This window comes from Vombatus ursinus, unplaced genomic scaffold (assembly GCF_900497805.2).
Source record: "Vombatus ursinus unplaced genomic scaffold, bare-nosed wombat genome assembly UNPS02014818.1, whole genome shotgun sequence".
In the NCBI taxonomy this organism is placed as follows: domain Eukaryota; kingdom Metazoa; phylum Chordata; class Mammalia; order Diprotodontia; family Vombatidae; genus Vombatus; species Vombatus ursinus.
The window spans coordinates 56,685,976-56,702,210 of record NW_020954596.1 but is presented as its reverse complement, the minus strand read 5'-3'; the positions used below and the strand labels follow the sequence as shown (position 1 = coordinate 56,702,210).

Below are 16,235 nucleotides of genomic sequence, written 5' to 3'. Positions count from 1 at the left end.
AATTTTTAAGGAAGTATTTTCTTCAATAATCTTTTGGACTTCCTTTTCCATTTGGCCAATATTGTTTTTTAGGGCATTTTTCTCCTCATTGGCTTTTTGGACCTCTTTTGCCATTTGGGTTAGGCTATTTTTTAAGGTGTTATTTTCTTCAGTATTTTTTTGGGTCTCCTTTAGCAAGCTGTTGACTTGTTTTGCATGATTTTCTTGCATCAGTCTCATTTCTCTTCCCAGTTTTCCCTCTATTTCTCTTACTTGCTTCTCGAAATCCCTTTTGAGCTCTTCCAAGGCCTGGGATTGATTCATATTTTTCTTGGAGGCTTTGTATGTAGGAGCTTTGGCTTTGTTGTCTTCTTCTGGTTGTATGTTTTGATCTTCTTTGTCACCAAAGTAAGATAATATAGTCTGACTCTTTTTGCGCTGCTTATTCATGATCCCGGCCAATTATTTGAGTTTTAAACTCTTTGTTAAGGTAAGAGTCTGTTTCCAGCGTGGAGAATGTACTGTCCCAAGCTTTGGGGGTTTGTACAGCTGTTTTCACAGGTACTTCTAGGGGCCGTAAATTTGCAGTTCTTCCAAGGTGGTATGATAAGGGGCGAGGTGTTTCCTCTCCACCACCACAACAAGCTCCACCATGCCAGCACTCCTCCTCGCCCTAGGATCGCCCCTCAGAACTGTGACCCAGATCCAAGCATGAGCAAAGCAAGATTTTCCTGCCTCAGCACTGGCAAAGAGATCCCTGCAATCTCTCTCTGATCAGCCACTTGATTCCCTCTCAGTCTGTGGGCTGGAAGCTCAGGAGGCAACTGTGGCCTGCAGGCCACGCTCGGGACTTGTGGCTGAGACCTAGCTTCTAACTCTCACTGCAGTCACAGACTTTTCCCACTGACCTTCCAAGCTGTCTTTGGTCTTTATGGGTTGAGAAGTCAGGAAACCACTACAGCTTCCCGTGATTCAGTCCTCTGAGGCCTGCTCCAGGGTCGCTGTGGCCTGCACACCCACACCAAACTGCGTGTGATATACCTTTCCGATCAACCATTCAGGTTGTCTTGGGCTGGAAATTTGTTTCGCTCTGTCTTTTTGTGGGTTCTGCTGCTTTAGAATTTGTTTAGAGCCATTTTTTTTACTGGTATTTGGAGGGGTTTGAGGGAGACCTCAAGCAAGTCACTGCTTTCACTCCGCCATCTTGGTTCCGCCCCCCCCCCCCCATTCTACTATTCTAGCTTCTAATTCTGTAGTTACTGGAACAGCTTCCTTGATTGTCTCCGTAATTCCAGTCCCCTGAATCTCTAACAACTGGCTCCTTAACTTTGTTCCTTTCTTTGTTTTTTAAATAAGTTTTTTTGATGTCTTCTGTTTTAACATTATAATAGTTATCTCTAGTAACCTTTGCCCTTCTCCCTTCCCTTGTTGACTCATTTTCCAGTCATATGTGACTCTTCATGAGTTCCATCCTGTATAACAAATAATACTTTTTATTTTTATTTATTTATTTAGCTTTTTTTGGTGAGGCAATCGGGGTTAAGTGACTTGCCTAAGGTCACACAGCTAGTAAGTGTCAAGTGTCTGAGGCTAGATTTGAACTCAGGTCCTTCTGACTCCAAGGCTGGAGCTCTATCCACTTTGCCACCTAGCTGCCCTGAAAATAGTACTTTTTAAAGACAAAAAAAAGGAAAAATCCCAGCACATTTGATCAATAGTTTTAAAAAGTCCAAATACATGTGCAATGTGTAACATCTGTGAGCCTCCCACCTCCATGAAGGAGTGGGTTAGAGTTATACTCTAATATCTTTTAATTTGAGTTATGCTTGATTTTTATAATTTTGTTACATTTACTTTCGATTTTTTTTGCATGTGGTTGTTCTTTTCATTCACATTTTTGTACTTATTGTGCATACAATGATCTCTTCCACATTGTAGGGGCTAGGGGCTTGGCGCTTTCACAATCTGGAACATCCTCATAAAATATTTTGGCCCTTCATACTAGAGAAGAAATCTGGATTTTTTCATTTTCTTTCATGGGCATTTACAGTACCTCATGGTAAAATTTGGGTTAAGTATTTGGTTATCAACTCTGTGTCAGCTGCTGGCTTTCATGCATCATCTGCAACTTCCACAAAACTCCCCCCAAATTCCCATTTAATTTCTTATGCTGACCTGTGATAGATCAAAAGTGTGACGAGGAAAGTCGAGATTTGGAAGGGATAACTAACTGTATTGTTTTCTTAGTTCTGTTTACTTAACTCTTCCTCAGTTCACATAAATCTTTACATGCTTCTCTGTATTCATTATATACATAATTTTTTTGTGGGGTGGGCTAGGCAATGGGGTTAAGTGACTTGCTCAGGGTCACACAGCTAGTAAGTGTCAAGTGTCTGAGGTTGGATTTGAACTCAGGTCCTCCTGACCTCAGGGCCAGTGCTCTATCCATTGCGCCACCTAGCTGTCTCCATATTTTTTACAGAACAGTAATATGCCATTATAGTCATGTACCACAATTTGTTTAGCCATTCCACAATCAATGGGTATCTACAGCTTCCAATTCTTTACTATCATAAAAAGTATTGCTATAAATATTTTGATGTGTATGATAACTTTCTTCTGTCAATGGCTTCCTTGGGGTATAAACCCAGTAATGGAGTCTCTGGTTCAAAGGGTATGGACATTTTAGTCACTTTATTTGTATATTCCAAATTGATTTCCAAAATGGTTGTACCATTTCACAGCTCTACCAGCATTGAATTAGTGGGTCTATCATTCCACAGTCCCTCCAACATTAACTATTGCCATTTTTGGGGCAATCTTTGCCAATTTGCAGGCTGTGAGGTGGTACTTCAGGGTTGTTTTGATTTTCATATCTCTGATTATTAGTGATGGGATTTTATGTGGTTGTGAATACTTTACAATTCTTTTTTTGAGAACTGCTCATATCCTTAGACCATTTGTCTATTGGAAAATGGCTGTTAGTCTTATATGTGCATTTATTGATTGCTTTATATAGGTTGGATACCAAACCCTTATCAGAGAAATTTGATACAAAGATGTTCCCCCCATTTGACAATTTCTTATTCTAGGTTTATTAATTTTGTCAGTGAAGAAGCTTTTCAATTTCATGTAATCAAAGTTATCTATTTTATCTTTTGTAATTGCCTCTCTCTCTTTGGTTAAGAATGCATTTCCTACCCATAGCTGGGAGAAGTATACATTCTGTTTCTCTCCTAATCTTTTTATAGTCTAATAATTCTAATTTCTGCCAGACTGCTTTCCAGTGTACCCAGTGATTTTCATCAAGGAGTTTTTTCCCTAGGTAATTATTGTTTTCCACTTTATCAACATTGGGCTATTGAGTTCCATTGTTTCGCATTCTCCCCTTCCTTCCCCCCCCTTTTTTTTTAAACCAGACATGTAAATACATGTTCCTCCGGGAGGAAACTCTCCAGGAGGAAATTCCTCCACCAATCCAGATTAGCACCTCTTTTGCCTGGGGGGCACTAAGAGTTTCAGTGACTTGCCCAGGGTCACAAAACCAATATATGTTAGAGGCTGGATTTGAACCCAGGTCTTTCTGACAGAAAGCCAACTTTCTATATATACTACTCTGCTTTTCTCAAACTAATTTTTCTAACATTCCACTTTTATCATCTTACTTGCTTGGCTCAAGAATCTACAACTCCTACAATTCCTGATTTATTCCTCCCCAAATCCAACACTTCTGGTTACTTTTCATGGCCCTCCATAATCCTTTCATCAAGTCCAACTCTCCTACCTGGATTTCAGGGCCTTCAACTTTATAGTCAGTCATTCAGCCAATAAACATCTATTAAATGCCTACTATGTGCCAGGCACTGGAAATAAAAAGAAAGGAAAAGACAGGCCCTACTCTCAGAGAGGTGAGACAATGTGCAAACAGCTATCTACAAAAAATTACATATCACATAAATTGGAAATGGGCTCATGGCATCATAGATTTAGAGTTAGAAAGAATCTTAGAGGTCATCTATAGTCAAGCGGTGTTTATATGCTATGCCCACCACATTCCTTTTCATCTATGAAGATTCTGTCCATTTTTTCAAGGCCTTTCTCAGTCTCTGCTAGCTCACACTGATCTCTTCTGCCTCTGAAGTCATTAGTTGTTTATAATCAGTATCACATTGTTTCCCTCCTAACTGTTCTCATATAGGTTTCATGTGGAATGACAGCTTGTTATAGATGGCTCAGCTTTTATTGTTTGTTTGATGTGACTGAGGGGCCATTATGACTGGGAAGAAGGGAAATGATCTCTCTGAACCTTAGTTTCTTGATTTATAAAATGAGGATAATCATAGCACCTACCCTACCCTACCTCACAGACTGTGAGGATCAAATGGCATAACGTATGTAAAGTGCTTTGCAAACTCTAGAACACAACATAATAATGAACTCATTATTAAGGGATCTTCCTGTTCCAAATCCCATGATCTTTTGCTTCTGTACAACCTAAGGGTTCAGAAATAATTTAGACTTAGAAAATCACTGGGTAAATTGGAAAGCAAATAGTCCAGAATAATGATGTTGTTTTTAAACCTTTCGGGGGACTGGCCCAGGCCAGCCATACTTCATTCCCTCCCAGTTGTAGTTATTACTTTGCCAACATACCTCCTTTTGGTATCTGCTTCTCTCCCTGTTTTTCAGCTTTTGTTTTCCCGTTAGAATGTAAGCTCCTTGAGGGCAAGTACTATCTTCTTTTTGCATTTGTATTCCCAGCTCTTAACACAGTGTGTGGTACATAGTAGACAAACAAATGTTTGTTGTCTGCCTATCTTTATACCATCCCACGACTGTGATCCAATCCCCATCCTATGGCGCAACCATGATTTTTTTGGCCTAGTATACTGAATCTTTCATATTTGGACATCATACACATCAGTGTATGAGGGGGTGACTGATAAAAGCAAAAGGTAATAATAATAATAATTATATTAGTGCTTTAAGATTTGCAAAATTCTGTATATATGTTATTTTATTAGACCCTTATAACAACCCTGTGAAATGTAGTAATATTACCCTCATTTTACAGTTTCCAGAAGATTCATTCATTCTGTCTGTCTGTCTGTCTGTCTCTCTCTCTCTCTCTCTGTCTCTCACAGACACACAGACACACGCACAGCCCTTCATTTTGTGCTAAGAATGTATTATTTGTGGCTAACTCCTACACTAATGCTCATGCTGAAATGACTAGGTCTGATGGCCAAGTCTGATGACTCTCTTCCTTGTATGTGTTCTTCTGCTTGAGGTTATGGCTGCTTGCCAGGAAGGCCTATAACCTGTGTTAGAGTGAGTCTTCTAATGATGCCGTCCTCTTATCTGACCTCTTTCAGAAACCTGAAGGCCGCCCTACTTTTGCTGAATTGACTCAGGCACTCACAGATATAGCAGAGACTGGGTGACCCAAGATGGAACATCAAAGACCCCAACACCAGTGTCCTCCTTGCTGAATTGTCAGGAAAGGAAATTCCTTTTTTGGTCATTGATAATGATCTTCTCTAGAAAGTTGCTGATGATGAATGACCTATGTACATTGTGAAGACGTATGAAGCTTTTCACTTACTTTATATCTTTGATCCACAGTTTCTCCTGTGACGATTAAATTGCCATCATCAGTGTGTGATAATGAATAAGTGGGACCCAACATTTCTTTGTGGGAAGCCAGGGGAGCAGTGGGGATCTAACTAAAACCCCAACTCTCCCCTAAGTTTTATATTATGAAAGTGTGATCTCTTTGGTCACAACCACAAAGATTAAAACCATTTGATGGAGAGGCCTGACCTGCTGGACATGTGGATTTACACAGATTCCCAAGTATTTCCATCTGCCAAGACTTTTGATTCTTGAAGAGATTTGTTGGAAAGAGAAGAAGAAAGCCACAAAAGGCAGAAGATGATACAAAAGAATTCATCTTGCCAAGCTATAGGAAAGCATAGGGTAAAGTTGGTGTACTAGAGGGATATGCCCTAACATGGGGCACCTTATCCTGTCTTCTCTTCCCAGAACCCCTCATACACATGGACTCTTGCAGATTTGCAGCTGAAGGGTCAAGCCAGAAAGATTGTTGAGAGCTAAGTGGGTAGGGCTGGTATATGTCACCCCAAGTCCCTTAACACCTTTGTTTGCTCCTTCCTCAACTCAGGTGGAAGAGCAACTTTCCTTGCCCTCCCCTACCAGGTGCATCTCCCATGCTGCTGACAATCCAAATAAACTGTTCTCTGAATGTTACTTCACTTTCAGTTCTCATGAGTTTATGCCCTTGATGTAAATGGAAAAAAAATTGGCAGCTGCCAGTCCTGACTTGTGTGGTTAATGACAGAGAAGAGTGAGGACAGGGAGAAAAGAAGTTTTGTCCTTTTTAAAAAAGAGAACGGAGGCTATTCTTTATCAGTGTGAGCTGGGGGGAGGGCAGGAGAGGGAGGCATTCCCCTCCCCAGCAGGAGAGAATGTATATTATCATCCCTAGACCATCAATGTGCTGGTAAATGTTTAACAACTGACTCTATAGGGAAAAAAATGTACTAAAGACATATTTTTAAGTTTTATCTGCATTATTAACATTTTCAACATCACTTTTTTAAGTCTGGACAATTAACAAAACAGTAAATCAGGCCCTGACATATTGCATTTGCTGATTTCCAAGCTGTAAATAATCACTGAAAATTTTAACAATCAGCCCTTGTGAGACATAGGAACTGGTATCAGTACAGCACTACCCCAGACCCATAAATGCAGAGAAACGTGAGGAAAAAAAAGGTCTAGTGAAATAAGGGCTAGAGATGGGGGTCAGAGATAGGGAGTCATATAGTCTCCTAGACTTAGAGCTGAAAGAGATTGTTAAAGGTCACTTAGTTTAACCCCCTTATGTTACAGATGAGGTAGGTGAAATCTGAGAGACAGTGATTAGCCTAAGGTGACCAAAGTAGTAATTAGTGAAGCTGGGATTTGAACCCGGCCCCCATGATTCCAAATCCAGCCTTCCTTCTAGTACACCACACAGTTTCAAAATGGGTTTTTCTAATGCCTGTTTCAAACATTATCAAAGCTCATTAACAGGGTCTCTCAGAGAGGTTTAATTGAATACCTAAGGTTGCACAGCTAATAAATACATGAGTCAGAATTTGTACTCAGGGCTTCCTGAAAATGTTGTGGTTTCATGGTTTGTTGTGGGGTCTTCTCAAAGAATTCAGTCACCTCCAGTCCAAGTGAAGGCATTTATTGAGAGTGATGCCTCAAACGGGCTGAGTTCCAAGGGGAACCAGCAACTTAATAAGACAATGCAGGCAATTTTATAGTGTAATGATGCTGACTACACAATAGAAATTATGAATATTAAAAAGGTGGGCGGGATTTGTCAAGGGATTAGGTATGGGGGAGGGGGGGGTCCCAGCCTCAGTGGAACTGCGCATGTGATTACCCACAATGCATACAGAAAAACCCAAAGGGGGGGCATTTATATATGATAATGATATTATAATAAGCCTCTCTACGTCATAAATTTGCTCTCGATCAGTTCTTTATTATTACTGCACAGGCACTATGTTGGGGAAGCCCTTTCTATGGTTAGGTGGTCAAATATCATGGTCTGCAACCTGGCGGTGCTGCTTTCTCACTGTCTAGCCATTGTGGTCCTGTCTGCTCAAGACAGATAGTTAGGTATCATGGTCTTGTCTTGGGCTACATGGATAATATTGTTGTGACTGAGTGCATGGACACACCTGTTTAAACATGAGAATTGGATATGGGGGCAGAGGCTAGCTGGAGGCAGTGGCTGTATTGAGTCTGGGGGCCTGTGATGTGGTTAAAGCCAGATTGTGTGGTCAAATCAGGGTATGCCTACTGTTCAGTGAGGTCCATAAGGAAGTTAGAATATTGGGGCTGAGGGCAGCTTTATTAGGATTCCATCAAGACCATGTCCAGTGCTCTAACCACTATATTATGTTACCTCTCAAGCCTCTTGCAATGTTCAAGTTCCATCTGTAGCCATTATCAGGGATGGCCTAAACTGTAATCTTATCCTACTGTTCACTGCAGTGCATTTAAAAAAAAAAAATAAGGCCAGACATCTTTAAAATTGCCTTCCTTCAGAAAAATACCTTCTCATTATTTTGGGAGGATGGTTACTGCTCACTCCACAATGGGAGTGAACACACACCATCAAAATTCTACAGCAAAGTTTTCTTTTTTTTTTCTTTTAAATTCCTTAGCATGTGTTAAACCAAGTGTTTTGTATTCCAGGAACAGTCAATATTATTGTACTTATTTCCTCATATGTGGTTTTTATATATGAGTGGCAAACAATTTCTAGTCATGTTGAATGCTTTAGAAATGCTCTACAAGGAAGAAAGAAATGGAGCACTGCAGAAATGGAGTGTGTATAGATGAGGGTGGAGGAAGGAAAGAAACATAATTAAGCACCTACTATATGCTAGGCATTATGTAAAATAATTGTATGTATCTTTACAATGACCTTGGGAAATATGTATTATTCTTATCACCATTTTTCATTTGGGGAAACAGAGGTAGACAGAGGTTAAGTGACTTGCCAAGGGTCACACAGCCAGTAAGTGTCTGAGGTTGAATTTGAATTCAAATCTTCCTGATTCCTGACCCCGCATTCTATCCAGTGAACCACCAAGCTGCACCTAGTGAGCTTGTCACACCTATACCATTTTGCCTCATATTGTAGTTATTTGTGTATATGTCTTAACTCCCCAAGCAGATTGTAAGCTCCTAGAGGGCAGGGCTGACTTGTCTTTGTATTCACTACAGCACCTAGTGCACACCCTGAATATAGAAAATAAGTGTTGAGTATTCACTCAACATTCTATAGCGTAGATGGATTCTTGAAGATCTGATCAGGTAGGTTACATCAATTGTCAGGAGATCAATTTTATAAGCTTGTAGGGTAGGGAGCCTATGTTTGGGACTTTGGGAGCATCTGTAGGAGACGGTGATGCCTCTTGGTGCCTCTTGGAAGATGGGTCTTCATTCCAAGGGAGTTCATACAATACTAATATTATAGGACTCACTAGAATGTAGGGGTGTTGCCTATTTAGTACCCCTAAATTTTGTTCTCTTCTGAGAGGAGTCCAATCTGTAGAGTGGCATGTCTCTAGAGTTTTGGACCCTGGGCTCTCTAGAGAAGGAGGAGAATTGTATGATTATTGATGGACTATTGTTAATTTTTTATGTGTTTTTTTGCATTTATTTATGGCTTCATGAGTTATTTTTCCTTTTCTGTATTGAGGAAAAAGGTTGTCCTCCACTGGATACTCTGTTACCTTGAATACTTCTGTGGGACCTGGGAGATCCTGTTAAAGATATCTGAGGAGACCCAGAGAAAATCTATATTCCGAGACTGAAAAAAGGCCAAGGTCTCCCACCGTACCCAGGACCACCTCCAGTCGTTCTGATCTATATCTTAACACTCTCAACACTCCAGAGGACTCTGGAGGAGAGACTGAGGCTGGTCACTTTGCACAGCCCTCCCTCACTTAAACCCAATCCACTTGCAAGTCACGGCATCACCTCTCTGATGTCATGGTCGTCTTCAAGAACGAAGGACAAACAACAACAACAAGAAAAACAACAACAAAAATATTCTGAGATTCCACAAAGCAAAATCTTGGTGGGAACAAAATAAGTCAAGGAAATACTGATTTGGGGGGAAGCTCCCGATATGGAACTTGAGCTCTATAAAACCAGAGCCTGGGGTTTGGGGCCATGTATAATACATGGTATAACTAACATCATAGAATCTTAATGTTTGAAGGGTCCAATTTGCATGGTATAGGGGAAAAAGCACTGACTCTGGACTGAGATGACCTGCGTTCAAATCCTGTTTCTGATGGTTACCCATATGACTTTGGATAGGTCACTTAACATCCCTGGGCCTCAGTTTCCTTATTTGTCAAATGAGGGGACAGGACTAGATAGCCTCTTAAGTCTGTCTATATCAAAGGGGTGGGGGGGCTAGGTGGGGCAGTGGATAGAGCACCGGCCCTGGATTCAAGAAGACCTGAGTTCAAATCCGACCTCAGATACATCACTTACTAGCTGTGTGACCCTGGGTAAGTCACTTAACCCCATTGCCCAACCAAAAACAAAACAAAAAACCAAAACCAAATCTATATCAAAGATCCCATGATTGGACCCCCTCATTTTACCAATGAGATCCAGACAGGAGAGAAGTAGCTTACCTCAGGTCACCCAGCAAGTTAGGAACAGCTAGAATTTACAGGATCATAGGAGGCTGGAAGAAAACTGGAGTCTGTATATGCACCATGGCTTACCCAGGCTGGCACAGCTAATAAGCGACAGATGAGGAATTTGAATCCAGGCACTCTGATCTTAAATCCATGTTTCTTTCCGGTAGGCTACCTTCCCAATCTTTGAGACCTGGCCTACTAATTTCCAATCTGCTGTTTTCTCCAATATGCCACACTGACTTCCAGTAAAAGAAATTCTAACCTCAGAGAATTAAAGGCTAAGTGACATTCCCAAACTAAAAAAGATAATATAGTCTTCCTTACTACACTGCTAGGCCCTGGGAGAATTTTATTAAAGGGGCTGATAAAGGGAAGTCACCTCTTAATAACTGACAATAACTCACATTCGAACGGCATCTTGTGACAAGATAGATTTCTCATTTGAACTTTACAACAATCACTAGGAAAAACATTCTGTAAATATTATCCCCACTTTTAAAATGAGGCCTTGAGGAAAAATTAAGTAGCTAAACCTGTTCTCCGTCCTCTGAAGTCAGAACCCAAACACCTGCAGAGAGGGGGACGTTTCCCAAAGGGAAAAAAGGGCGGATATTGGCAAAGATGGAAACAACCCTGAAGAAAATGAAGATGTCAAAAAAGACCAGGCATAGAAAGCCAACCATGCTGGAGATGCCAAGGGAATTGGATGAATTCTGGATAATTGTCTGTTTTTGGTCACTCTATAGCTGGAAATATTATCATTTATCAAGCTTTATGAAAATGTGCAATTCTGTCACATTATTATTGGGAAGGTTTTAAAAATAAGTTTTTAAAAAATTTCATAATGGGGTATGGTATAAAAACAGGTATTTTCCTTTTTTATTTTAAATGAAATTGCATGTTCCTTTAAGAACTGACCACTCCCTAACCATTCCTTGATCCTGCCCCAACCACCTAATTAGCATAGTTGGCACACAATTCACTGAACTTTTCCTGTTTAAACTCTCGCAGCACTGCATTAGGTTGTGAATTCCCTAAGGAGCTCTGCCTGCTTTATAAAAAAACTTCACAATAAACTTTTGCCACTTGACTAGAAGATGGGTTGAGTCCATGAATTCTTTCTAGATGTACCTCAGTATTTTGGGATCCCTGCACCCCTGAACTGCGTCATTATTACTAAGGTCTGATGACATCTTCCCTGTGGATTTTTATATCCTTGCCAATACAAATGTTTAGGATCTGGGGAATTTTGTTTTATGCTTACATAGCTAATAAATGACAGACTCGGGACTCTTGCCATGTACTTCTGATTACACTACAAAGCCTTACAATTCTCCTTTGTCAGTGACTCTTCTAGTGGTCTTCTAGTACACGATCACTGCACTACTGTGGCTTTAACTCGATGGAACTTCAGAGAGATTTAAGCATTTCAAAAATAATGTGTTTCAAAAATGCTTTTTGACCATCTATCAGTAATTCAGTTATATAGTCCTTTTAAGATTTACAAAGTAGTTTCCTCACAATAATTCTGTGTGGTAGACAGTTACAAGCATTTATTATTCCTGATTTACAAGTGAGGAAGAGTAAGGCATAGAGAAGTTGACTTACCTGTGATCACACAGTTAATACCCATTAGAGGTGAGATTCAAACCTAACTCAAAATTCCACACCCTTTCTACTAAATTAGCCTTGCCCTTTATTTTCTGGAAACTTTAAAAGTTCCCATCCAGGGACAGCTGGGTGGCACAGTAGATAGAGTATCAGCCTTGGAGTCAGAAGGACCTGAGTTCAAATCTACCCTCAGACACATAACACTTACTGTCTGTGTGACCTTGGGCAAGTCACTTATCTCTATTGCCCAGCCAAAAAAAAAGTTTCCCTCCAGTTTCTCAGTTGAGCTTTGTTGTTCCAGACCTCTGATTTATAATTGGTGCAAGGAGCTCCTAAAGAAACTTCCTCTGCCAATGGAGACTGGCAACTGCTCTGTAGCTTATGGTCTAAGAGAATTACCAGGGAGCCATTAGAGGGTAAATGAGTTGCCCAGGAATCACAAAACCACTGTGTGTCAGAGGTGGGACATCTTGATGCTGAGGCTCACTTTCTATCCACTCTGCCACCTGACGGTTTTCATTCAATTCACATACATTATATTTACTCCTCCCCAAGCTCTTTGAGCTTCCTTGCTTTCTTCCTCTTTTCTGCCTTTTTTTTTTTTAAGCCTCCAGCACCTAGCATAACACTCGATACATCATAGGCACTTAATAATAGCTTGAATGATTGAATACGTGAATGAATGGTGCTGGATAGAGCAACTAATGAACTTGGGAGGAAATGTGCCATCCCAGAAAAGGTGCTTAGTGTATGGCTGGCTAGAGTATTAGAAGTTACGGACCTGAATGAAATTCTTGAAACTGCATGAATGAAGCTGTGAACATAGACAAAGCATGTTTTCCCCTTCACCCTCTATAATAAAAGAGCCTACTCCTACTTTTTGCAGCCAAACAAGTATAACTTTTGATCTCGTTTAACCAGTCCCTCAGGAAGGGCGTTCCCCGCCCCCTTTCTTTCTGCCTCAGGCTAATCTTCAGCCATCAGGTACCTTCTTGTATGAATCAGAACTGAACAAGATGAACTCCTTTGCTTTGAGGGAAGTTTGCTCTGCTTTGAGCATGAGAAAACCCTTCCTGGTGTTTGTTTTTTCCTCTTTCCTCTCTGTCTGTGGCTTTTCTGACAGCACAAAGACTGGTAGAGTTGGAAGGGATCTCAGAAATCATGCAGGCCCGAGCTTCTCACATTACATATGAAGGAACTTGCCCAACATCACACAGCCCCATAGCAGAGCCACTTCTGCCAGGCGGTATGGGATGGGCCTGTCTGGGATGTCATGCTGCCTCCCCGGAATTCAGCTGTAGGATCCCTGCTGCCTCTCTGTACTGCCTCTGCCTTATGATCTGAAGTCAGGACTGAATGAGTGATCTGTTTATCTTTAGAGATCAGATCACAAAAGAAAAAGTTTATTTTCCAAACTTGGTGAAATGTTTTGTATTTATAATGGGTTTTTCCCCACTTAAGAACATTTAGGATCCATAAAGTGAGAGAGGTGTAACCCTGGCAAATAATTTTGCTCATAGAGATTTCTTCCTTCCTTCTAAGAGCTACATAATCTTAAAGTTTCTGGGACCATGGGGCAGCTAAGTGGTGCAGTGGATAGAGCTGCAGCCTTGGAGTTAGGAGGACCAGATTTCAAATCTGGCCTCAGACACTTGACACTTACTAGCTGTGTGACCCTGGGCAAGTCACTTAACCCCGTTGTTTCACCCAAAAAAAAAAAAAAAGTTTCTGGGACCAAAGACAGAGAAAATGGATTGACATTCAAATATCCTTTCATTTAAACCTCTCAGAAATGCAGTGTGGAGATGATTAAAAATCAATGACAGAAGGACAGAGCCATTCAGTGACTTCCTCCTGGTTTTCCAGGGCAGGGTGTTTATCTATAAATCTGTAAGAACTCGTTTTCCTGAGTTTTGATTCAAGAGGTCCTCCAATATGGTCTCAAGGCCACGATTAACACGATGTAACAGATCAGCAGCTAGGACTCCAGGAAGGACTTCCTCCACAGATGTCAGGTAATCATCTCTGACTGATGTCATCTCTGCTCTGAGGGTTCAAAACGAGGAAGTACACATTTTAGACATGGGGAATTCTCTCACATTAACGGATGGAGATGGAAGACAGAAGTTGCATTTGGGGGACAGCAGGGTCCAGTGGCTCCTCGTTTTATCAGGTGAAGAACCACTGAATCGTAAGATGTTAACTCTAGCACCATGTACTGGGCCTTTCGGATCATCTGGACAGAATTCTCATCACTAGAAGTGGTACCAGAATTACTGTTACCAGATCCTCTAAACTACTACTGCCCACTTTTTATTCCAAGTGCCACCATTCACGCCTCTCTTGCTTAGACTATCATAATAAACCTTTTAACTGATTCTTTCTATATAGATTCTCTCCCCTCTCCTAATTCATCATACACATCTCTACCAGAATAATTCTTCTAATGCCCAGATCTTATTACATCACTTTTCTAAACAAAACCTTTCGGAGATTCTCCGTTACCTACCACGTAAAATCCAAATCCCTTATTCTGATGTTTTAGGCCTTCAATGACCCAGTCCCACTTTCCTTTCTAACTTTATTTTACATGACTCCTTGGGTCAATCAAACTAAGTTATTTGCTAGACTGTGAACATGTATCTCTCTTTTTGATGTCTTTTTGCTCATACGATCCCCAATGATGCAGAGTCTGTGTTCCTCTCAATCTCTATACCATCACACATTCCCTCCTCCATCTTTCTGCTCACCAAGAATAAGGTGACTCTTCTCCTAGACTATTTCTGTGATCTTTCCATTATTCCTTCCCTCATTCAACAAATCATAGACTTAAGACTAGAATAGACCTTAGGAATCATCCAGGCTAAAGGTTTTTAACTTGGGATTTTTATATCCCCAAAAGACCAATGGATAGATTTCAGGAAGGTCTAGTCAAGGAGTTGCATTAAATTGTGCGTGTGTGTGTTCGCGTGGTGCCAAAGCTCCTCTTCAGGAACATTAATAGGATGATAGCTTGAAAGGGTACCAAGATAGGGAAGGGAGGTTTGGGGTTTTTGTTATTTTTTAGGATAGAGAAGACTGGAACATTTTTGTAGGCAGAGGTAAAAAAGGGAGAGATTGAAATTGAGTTTCCTAATCTGTAAGAAATGAGGAGGTTGGACCAGATCGGGGGTCCTGGATATATTTTGTGCCATTCATCTCTTAAGCAGTCCAGAGAAGCCTATAGACCTCTTCTCAAAATAATGTTTTTCTTTTTTTTTATATACTTATCTTATTTATTTTTTTTTTGTTACATTTTGAGTTCGAAGTTGTCTCCCTCCCTCCCAACCCCACATTACAGAAAGCCGACATCTGATACAGATATATATATGAACTATACAACATATACTTCCATATATCAGTTCTTTCTCTGGAGACGGATAGCATTTTCCTTCATAAGTCCCTTATAATTGATTTGAATATTCATATTACTCAGAATAGCTTAGTCATTTACAGTTACTCTCTGAACAGTATTGCTGTTACTATATACAATGTTCTCTGGGTTCTGCTCATTTCACTCTTGATTATTTCATCTAAGTCTTTCCACGTTTTTCTAAAATCAACCTGCTCATCATTTCTTACAGTACAGTAGTATTCCATCACAATTATATACCACAACTTATTCAGCCATTCTCAAAGTAATACTTTTCAATGCACAAAGGAATTCTTTTTCATATTAATTTGGAGAAAATCCCATCAATTCAAAAGGCTAAAAAATCATTGGGATAAGGATATCTGAGAATGAGTGGGCACTTAAACGTAGCTTACTATCAGTGGATGACCTGGAATCTTTTTGTGCACAGATAATGCCAAAATAAAAGCACCTTTGGACATGTACTGTTGCTTCACACATCTGCAATTAGGTGCTAAAAATCCATGGAAGCCAGACATGCTAAAAGTCGCTGAAGGTATCTGCATTAATCAATTAGTCTTTACAGGAAACTATCAGGCCCTATATCTTCAAGACTACCCAAAACTAAACTAAAAAACAAAACTCCTCTGAAAACTCCTCTTTTTCTTAAAAACACTGACAACGTAGCTATACATTTTAAAAAGGACAAGATTTATAACCTATTACTTGTCACAATACAGGATTCATAAAAAATAGCAGCTAATGTATTACTTAAAATGATAAATGCTGAATTTCAAGGTCATTGTCATATTTGAAAATAAACAAACACCATGAAGTTGGTGTTTAAAAACAGCTTATTGAAAACCCCTTAGAGAAGGGATTTGGTATAAATAATTTACTTACTATACATTAAGAAAAACCTTATAGAGTAACAAATGAAATTAAATTCTTTATATAAGTACATTAAGCATTCTTGAAAAAGGTAATTTTCCCATTTGTGG

The 16,235-nt window shown here is 40.1% G+C and overlaps 1 protein-coding gene across 3 annotated transcripts in view; it reads left to right on the top strand.

Moving 5' to 3' along the window:
- TXK (TXK tyrosine kinase) overlaps nucleotides 1-6,251 on the top strand; it is a 57,488-nt gene extending 51,237 nt beyond the window's left edge. For all 3 annotated transcript variants that reach the window (XM_027836372.1, XM_027836373.1, XM_027836374.1), the window contains one exon: nucleotides 5,355-6,251. In XM_027836372.1, coding sequence (XP_027692173.1) covers nucleotides 5,355-5,423 — 69 coding nt within the window. In that variant the 3' untranslated portion in view covers nucleotides 5,424-6,251. The remainder of the gene's footprint in view (nucleotides 1-5,354) is intronic.
- Nucleotides 6,252-16,235: the final 9,984 nt, after the last annotated feature.